General features: G+C 55.2%; 1 protein-coding gene across 1 annotated transcript in view; it reads left to right on the forward strand.

Annotated features, from left to right (window-relative positions):
• The window catches only part of PBX3 (PBX homeobox 3), a 128,357-nt gene that overhangs the window by 107,696 nt on the left and 11,900 nt on the right, over positions 1–8,761 (forward strand). The window contains 2 exon segments of the mRNA XM_006016922.3: positions 1,502–1,692; positions 3,352–3,487. Of these exon segments, the coding sequence (XP_006016984.2) occupies positions 1,502–1,692; positions 3,352–3,487 (327 nt within the window).

Below are 8,761 nucleotides of genomic sequence, written 5' to 3' on the forward strand. Positions count from 1 at the left end.
CCCTTGCATGGGGCTAATGAAATTCAGGCGGGCCACTGAAAATCAGTGCAGAACAAATGAGGAGGAGGTGTCCCTAACACTGGCCTTAGCAGAAAAGCAAAGCTAGCACTGCAGTGATGCTTCACCAGGCCGATCTGGGCAAGACGTGGCACTGTCCCCTCTGCTGGGTTTAGCAGCTGCTGAGCATCAGATGCATGGCAAGCCTAGGGAGAGCTTTGGTCACCTTTGCTTTCTAACCTCCGCCTGGCTTGGACAACCAGCACACTGGCCTGCTGGAGACTCCTAGCCACTTGTGGGATGGACTTTCATGGGAACAGGAGAGCAGCCTCTCTTGCGTGCCTAAAACATGCGGTGCCCAACCAGCACAGGGCTGTGTCTTTTGTTTGGCTAAGGCCGGGTGAGGACAACGCTGGCTGCGTGCTCCTCTAGGAAGAAATGTGTTCGGTAGCTGAGACTCAGTCGTTTGCGGGATCCATTTGAGGGAACTCAGTTCACCTCAGATGGGTGTTAGAGAGCGATTAGAGAGACAGATAGCGGCAGAGTGGGTGACAGCTCCCAGCCCCTGCTGCAGGCAGGCAGGTTGCTCTCAGGGAGACGCAGATCCGACAAAGTCTGCGGATGATGCAGCACGCGTGGCTTAGATCATGGTGTCCTGCCCCTGCTTAGTGGGTGGAGGAGCTGCCAGCTCCTTCACTTATCAGGGCTCCCGGCTATAAGGGCAGGCCAGGGCCCAAGGTACCCAGGGAGGCACAGCATAGGGACCCTCCCAAATTCCCTCTTGGGCAGGGAATTGCTTCAGGAGGTTTCATGCCATCCTCTGCCACAGCTGCACACAGTGCATGAGAGATGCGATGCATTTCCAGAGGTGCAGCGATCAGATGGCAGCACGTCCTAGCCCACCTCAAGCTCAGCCATGCCTGGCACGCCATGACCACTTTGCTAGCAGGAGACTGAGCGCATCTTTCTGCTCTGGCACTTTAGACTAGCAGCCTGATCTCTGGTCATAGAGAAAGAGCGCAGTCACAGCTCCCAATCCCATCTGCAGGCCATAGGCGTAGGGGATCAAACAGTTATCCCAGAGGTGCAGGTCAGAGGCAGGGACCTGTGACATTGTTCCAGGGGTCAGAAGGGTAAGAGCCTGGAGTGCATGCTGCAGGCCTCTGCCAGATGGGCCAGAGAGCATGGGGGCGGGGAGCAACCGATGCAAGGTGGCCTGGGCACAGCGTGTGTGGTTGGGCAGGGAGGAGCCCACGGTGGTCTCCCAGACTAGGAAGTCTGACCAGTCATGGGCTCCTGACAGTGTTACCCCTTCCTACACGGCTCTCCATTCTGGCCCACGAGCATTGCCAGCCAGCTTCAGGCTCCCTGCGGCTCTTTGCCCTGACAAGCCCCCCAGGCAGTGGAAAGTGCATCTGCCTTGCACCAGGAAGCTTCTGGGGGCTGCAGCCGTGTTGTGGTGTGACAGCATGAAGCCGTTGCTAACCCCCTCTTTCCTTCGCAGGCCTGTAACGAATTCACCACGCATGTGATGAACCTGCTCCGAGAACAGAGTCGGACACGCCCCATCTCTCCGAAGGAGATCGAGAGGATGGTGGGCATCATTCATCGAAAGTTCAGCTCCATCCAGATGCAGCTCAAACAAAGCACTTGTGAAGCAGTCATGATTTTAAGATCGCGGTTCCTTGATGCCAGGTATGGGAGTGATGTGTTTGGCTGCCGCGGCTTTTTATTGGGCTGGCAAAGAGGCCCCTCCCCCCGGGCAGAGACTGCTCTGAAGCACGGCCATGTATGTGCTGGCCCAGGGAGGGATGGCTCACACTGCCTCTCTGAAGGGGCTTTCGTTGCAGGCACCATGGCTGATACAGCAGTGGGACCAGGCAGCGCTAGGCGGGTGTCTTTAGAAAAGTGCCCTGCAAACACTGCCAGCGGCTGTCTCACTGTTGGCACGGGGCCGAGTCCAGGCTGGCCACTGAGCCCCTGCTGGCTGGCTTTGCCTGGGGCCAGGCAGGCAGCAGAAGACCTTGCTCTGCTGGCCTTTCCCTTGCTGAGCTGTGCTGGGCCTTCAGCAGGTGAGAGGCCGACGGAAACAGGTGCTGAACTTGTCCCAGCCTAACGAGCCAGGACCAGCACGTGCATCTGTGAGAGCCTGGAGGAGCACAGCACTGTCTGTGGCAGGCCCGCAACCTCTGAGGCCAGCAGCTAGGCTGCAGCCTCTGCCACCACCCAGGCTCTTGTGCTCTAATGACCCCACTCCATAGCTGCCAGCACCCTCGGGGGGGCCTCTCTGCCCATGGAGGATCACAGGGTACTTCAGGGGTTGAGACCCTGCAGTAGGAGGACAGCAGGGACTTGCACGAGGGTGCAGGGGCAGCAGAGCTGACAGCATCGCGGACCACGGGTGCTGGGAGCTCTGCTGGGAGCTGCATTAGTACAGGTGCCAGTGCCCCACAGCAACCCCCTCAGCCCAAAACACAGAGCCGCCTCCAGGGGATGCCCCCTGCACCCACCCCACATTGCCAGGCTTATGGGTGGGCTCTTCACCAGCAGGTCATGGGCAGTGGCCACTTAGGGTAATTGCAAACCGGGGGGGTGGTGGGGAGATGTCTGCAGGGGGCACTGGCAATGCTGCCAAAGGCAGCATGTACAGCATGGCTCCTTGGAAAAGAGGAAGGTAAACGAGGCAAAATGAGCGGAAGCTGGATAACGAGCTAAATACAGCCCCAGGGAGCGCCCGCCTGCTGCAGGGCACAGCGCTGGCAGCAGCGCAGCCGTCCTTTGGGGGGACAGTGTGGGGAGAGATGCTTGGCTGCACAGCAGCCCGAGGCTCACGCCTCTAGATTGCAGCCAGCCCTGAGGGGGACCCGAATGGGAAGCTCTTGTTCCACCGGCGCTTTCTAAAGCGTGTTCTTCAGGGGAAATGGCGTCAGGGTGGGCGAGAGGCTTGTGGAGCCGTACAGGGCCCCAGGGGCTTCTCTAGGCTGCAGCCCCTCAGCGCGGGGGGAGAGCATGGTGGGTGCTACTCAAGGTGGAAAAGGCCCATCAGATCTACCACGGTCGCTCCCTGTTGCACTCGCTCCTTCTCCGTGGCGGGAGCAGGGACTAGGGCAGTGCGTGTGGGGACACTGTGCTCTGCTTCTCAGCACCCTGCTCCAGAGGACACGGGCACTGCAAACGGAGGGAGGGGAGTGGCAGAAGCTGGTGTGTGTAGAGGTGCCAGGGAGGAGCTGTTCCCAGCTGGGCCAGGAGGGTTGTGCTGCTGCATCCCAAAGCAGAGGGGGTGGTTCACCCACGAGTCATGGATGGGTCTCAGCTCAGGTTTGTGACAGCAGTGGGTTTCTTTCTTCGTTTCAGACGGAAACGACGTAACTTCAGCAAACAAGCCACAGAAATCTTGAATGAGTATTTTTACTCCCACCTCAGTAACCCCTACCCCAGTGAAGAAGCCAAAGAAGAGCTGGCAAAGAAATGCAGCATCACAGTATCACAGGTAAGAGGTGTGCAAGTGCCCTCCCTGCCCTCCGTGGGCTGAGGAGGAAAGGTGCCAGCGCCCTGCACGGCTGGCTGGGCTGGGCAGTGCCAGAGACGCGTCCCCCACAGGCGTGGGTTCCCCTCCACGTTCTGATCGCCCTTCCATGGAGCAGCCCCTCTCTTTGAAAGCAAATGTATTTGTATAGGCAGAGCAAAGGGGCCTCATGATTTTGATGGAACAAGAAGCAAGAGTGTGAAAATGGTCTTGCCCCACCAGCGTCGGCTGGCTCTAACGTACAGCTCCAGCAGCCCCTATCCCAGACGCTGTAGGCATCTCCTCAGGGACTTCATCCATTAATGGACGTGCACGTTGACCAGGGGGCTGGGAAACGGGACTGTGAGCTCTGTGGCGAAGGGAGCAGGCCTCTCAGCCGGGCCTGAAGGGGTTGGCGTGCCGCGGGGTGCAGTTAAAATGATAAATAATACATAAAAACGAATGTGTGAGACCATTTCTTCAGCTATGTAGCAAATGCACTCTGCATCTGTCAATAGGACTCTTCCGTGGGTGATCCATTTAGCCTGCTATAAATTCATCAAAACCGAACATTAATTTAGTAAAAAGCCAGTTTATCGACAAACAAATAATCTATTTTTATGGATCAGCTTTTCTTTGATTGGTTGAAGCCTACAAGCTTCTAACTTGGTTGGCATACAACAGCCCGGGGATAGCTATTGTTCCACTGCTGCAAGCCCCGTTAAACAAAACGGGTCCCTTAGAGCCGGTGCTTGGCTGGCCAGAAGGATTAGTAAAGCAGAGCCATGCGAGAGCAGGTGCAGCTCAGGCTTTGCAGACAGGTGCCTTCTCCCGGGTCGGCCTCTTTTGGGCACGAGCTATAACCTGATGGCCCCAGACTGCGGTCCAGCAGTGACCTGCCAGCCCCTTGAACGGATTCTGCACTGAGCGTGAATGTGCTCTTCCCTGCACCGGGTCTCTAGAAAAGAAGTCACATCTGGCCTTTTCTGTGGCTTGTGAATTTGGCGGAGCTCAGAACATGCTTGTGGCACGGGGGCCACATGTGTCGTGGGTGCGGCTGTGACATGGGGGGTGGGAAAGCAAGTCCGACAAAGCTGTGCTGGTGGGGGGGTGCTGACGCTTGCACTCCCAATCAGGTTGCCTTATCAGTCTTTCAAGTAATTATATATTTAAAGAAACGATGCCCGAGGTTAACGTGTTAACTATGGATGATGGTAGGCACCGGTATTGGCATTTTTAGCAATATAGCCCTTCCCTTTATAATTAGGGTCTGATCTGAGGTTGGGTGTATAGGTCTCCAGTGAAATGGCAGAAGTCAGGTACGTTAGACTGCAAATGGGAAAGCTGTCAGAAAAGAACCCCACCCGACGGCCTCGCGCGTGGTGACTCTTTGTTGACTTTGGATGCGCCGAAAGAAACCCAAGATCCTCCAAAACCACCTCGTCAGTAAGGTCCTGGAAATCCACTGCAAAGTCCCACTGTTCCCTCAATCCAGTAGTTTCCTGAGCTGCGTCCAGTCCAGGTATCTGGGCATCCAGAGGTGCTTCGTACCCTGCAAAGCCTGTTGGGCAGGGAAGCAGCGAGTGTCTTGGCCAGTGATTCTCAACCAGGATGGATGTTGCCACATCCTTTGAAGGGTGCTGTTAGGGGTGAGGAGATAAGCTAAGCTGGTAAGCCAGGCTCAAGCTTGTCCCTGCCTGGACGGTCCCCCACCCCTCCTGCCCAGCCCCTGCGGAAGGAGATGAGCACTGTAACACATGCATTCATGTTTGAACTCGGGTGCTATTCAGTTCCCGGAAGTTCTGGAGGGGGTTCAAGTCACCTTGCTGGGGTCATCTGGCCCCAGCTGTCTTTTCTGCTTGGTGCAGGGTGGACCCCGTGATCTTCCAAGGTCCCTTCCGGCCCCACAATCTATGAACCTGTGAGTCCCAGGAGGGGTGACTTGAGTGCAGGGAGAGGGGCCTCAAATCCACAAAGGCTGCGAACCAGTGGTCTTGGTGCTCTATTCTCTCTTGGGCACACTGATGAGTGCTGCCTTTCCAGCCCTGAGTTCAGAAAGCTTTCACAACACCAAGGGGACAAGCGCGGCTCCGCAGCAGTCTGCACAGATGCCTGCGTGGCTGTACGAAGAGCCCTGCGGCATCCTCTGTGCTCCCCCCTCCATTTGAGCAGACCAAGAGGTGCAATTTTCCGACCTCACAGCCCAAGTGCACTAAGACGCAAGCCCCTCGAGGTCCATGGCAGCTTTGCCATTGACTTTAGTAGGGACAAGATTGCGACCCTGGTTATCTATGAGAGCTGGCTAGGTTAGTGCAAAGGGTGAGGGTTGTTCTCTAGACAGCTGGAGCAGGGGCTGAAAAATCTTGCACAGCATCATAATAATAATAATGATGATGATGGTACTACTAGTGGTACTTCGCTCTGAGAGCAGCCGGCACAGTAAGCGACGGTGGGCTGCCTTTCACCACCTGCAGGGTAGGAGTGTGCCCACAGCCGTGAGTCCCTACCCGCTTTCACCTGACAGTAACTGGTGCATCTGCTGATGGCCCCGTGCCTCTGGCAGCCTTTCTAGCTGGAGGTGTGTTCGTGGGCCAAGTGCACCAGGGCCTCTCCTTCGTGAAGGTATGAATAACAAATGCAAGAGATCAAAGCCTTTGCGTGGGCCGAGGTGTGCAGGAGCCCCTGTTGCAGCTCAGCCTACCAGGCTGTAATGTGGCAGGGGCTTTTTAAGTGGGATTCATGCTGGAGGCTGCCAGCCGGGCAGGAGAGCCCGTGCTAGGGGCACGGTCAGGATAAGCTGCCTGCGCTCTGTTGTGTTGCAGGGGATGAGAGGTAAGGTGACCGAGTTCAGGGAGTTTCTGCTGGGGGAGGGCTTAATTTATGTGTAGAAAAGCCAGTTCAGCGAAGAAAGGTAAGATCAGTCTGCAGAGAATAAAGCAAGACAGGGAGAATTCAACCCCGGGGAGCAGCCATTTCCGACGGTGAGCGGCGTGGAATAGACTGTCCCTGAAGGCACTGGCAGTGCTTGGTTCAGTAGCAAAAGCCTAGGCAGCTTCCATAGGGTTAATGAACATGCAGATGTGGGGCCAGGCCTGGCCTTACCTGCTCCAAACGAGCCCTGATGTGGGTGCATTTCTGCGAGGGGACAGCACTGCTCTGTGCAGAGGGCACTTCCTTGCACCGGGCACGGCCAGGATATGCCGGGCTGAGAGCCTGCGAGGCAGCGTCTGCTTGCGCTGAGCAGAGACGCTCTGCAGCCGTCCCGCAGGACTGCTTACTGCCTGCTAGGAGCAGGCCTCGTGAAGTAGCGTGGGACGCAGCTCTGGCGGAGGGCAGCCAAAGCCAGGAGGATGCAGCTCAGAAGCCAAGGCTACACCAGGCAGTCTGTTTAGCAACCTGGCAGGGGCAGCTCGCCCGTGGAAGGAGCAGTGCCATCCCGGCAATTGGCCGCGGGGGCCTGCGCAGAGCGTTCTGCACCGTTCCTGAGCACCTTCTGTGTCTGGCCTCGACGGGGCACCATCCGGCCAGCACCGCTCCTGGCCTTCCCGCACGTCTCGTTTCTGCGCCAGCTGGGCCCGGGGAGGGAGGGCAGCGGGGACAAACGGTAATTAAGAACATGGGAACTGACAACTTTCCAACCCCCCCAAGAGTTTTGGCTCAAACCGTGGGAGGGTTTCCATCAGTCCTGCTGCTCAGAGCGGCGCGGGGATTCATTGCAGCTCCTGATCCTGATCCCACGTCAGTCTTCCTCGCCAGGCCAGGGGCTGGCGGAGGCTGGGGCAGGGTGCAAGGGGGAAGACTTCCAACTTTCAGCAAGGCCCTCGGGACCCCAAATCGTGTGGCTCCCCGACAAGCCTGCTGCCACGGTGCTTTACTGAGCTGCAAAGGAAGTGGGACTGACTTCCAGCACCGGATAGCTGCAGGTGGGAGATAAATGGATTTGGTTTTGAAATCAGTCCGTAAAATAATATGGACAGCAAGTTTTTCAAGAAACACATGAAGACAAACTATTTATTAAGATGAACACCTAACACAATTTCATTTTTAAGAGTGCGGGGAAGGTAATTTTGGAAAAAAATGTCCTTAACAGAGAACATTGCCGGCTGTAATTTAGAACTATCCAATCCGCACGTGTTTGGGGGAGATAAACTGTCTCATCTGTTCTCTACTTCCTATGGCTGCAAAGCTGATGTTTTATACTTTTGCAGATGAGCCTCTTTCAGGGTGTCACGAGCAACTATCAGTCTATCACGCAGACTAGAGAAAGGGCATAGTCATTGCTGAATGCATGTCAGTGGATTATAGCAATAAAATTTTTCATTGCTGCAAACAAAAGAAAAATGTGCTTGACAAGAGGGTATATTTAAAATTCTTTCTAAACAGCATGCAGGAGCTGCCTTTCAGCTCCTCTGCATTCACATTGAATCTGTTTTTATTTATTTTTGCCAACACATTACAAGTCCTGGATTTATAGGCACTGATCCCTCACTTCCAACAGGATGCAAAGAGTGGAACAGAGGCAGATAGAAACAAAAAGTTTGCAGAGATAAAAAGAGGCAAATGACTAACCAGGCAGCACGTGCCATAAATACTCCTCGTGTCATTGCAAAATTTCATATTCCGTTACATTTAATTAGGTGCAGACCATAAAGCACGTGCTGCAAACAAACACGCAGAGACGCACTGGAATATTCCCCGTGGTTTGTGGTCCATAAATGTTCAGTTTGCTCATTTCCGGACGGACGTGCGGGTGGGAGCTGCCTCTCCGCAGAGCACTGCCCTGTCCCGGGGATTTTCCCGAGCGGGGAAGCGGAGCAGGTCGGCCCCAGCCCAAATCCCGCAGTTATGCATCTTGACGATTTAAGTAATAATTTATTGTCTTTTTATTTAACGTTGTAATTAACATGATAAATAAGTGCAACAGGATTGTTTGAAATGTAATATACAATTAAGCCCAATTAATTAATTGGCCTTCAGTGATCAGGAGGAGAAAGATGTTCATTGTTTTTTTTTATGTGAAGAGATAGTTTGTTTTCATGAAAAATGTGCTTCTAGGCGGCTTCCGCTGGAGACAACTTCCAGCCAGTGGTTGTGGAAGTGGGGAGGGCCGGAAAGCCAGGGGGTGCTTGGCCCCCAGCGACTGCTTGTCCTGGTTACAGGGTGCGGGTTCAGGCTTCAGGAGCCCGGTGCTGGGCCCACATCGCGCTTGGGCCAGGTACAGAATTCACATCTTCAGGACACAGAGGCGGGGGGGGGGGC

The sequence above is a fragment of the Alligator sinensis genome, unplaced genomic scaffold (genome assembly GCF_000455745.1).
Source record: "Alligator sinensis unplaced genomic scaffold, ASM45574v1 scaffold611_2, whole genome shotgun sequence".
NCBI lineage: Eukaryota > Metazoa > Chordata > Crocodylia > Alligatoridae > Alligator > Alligator sinensis.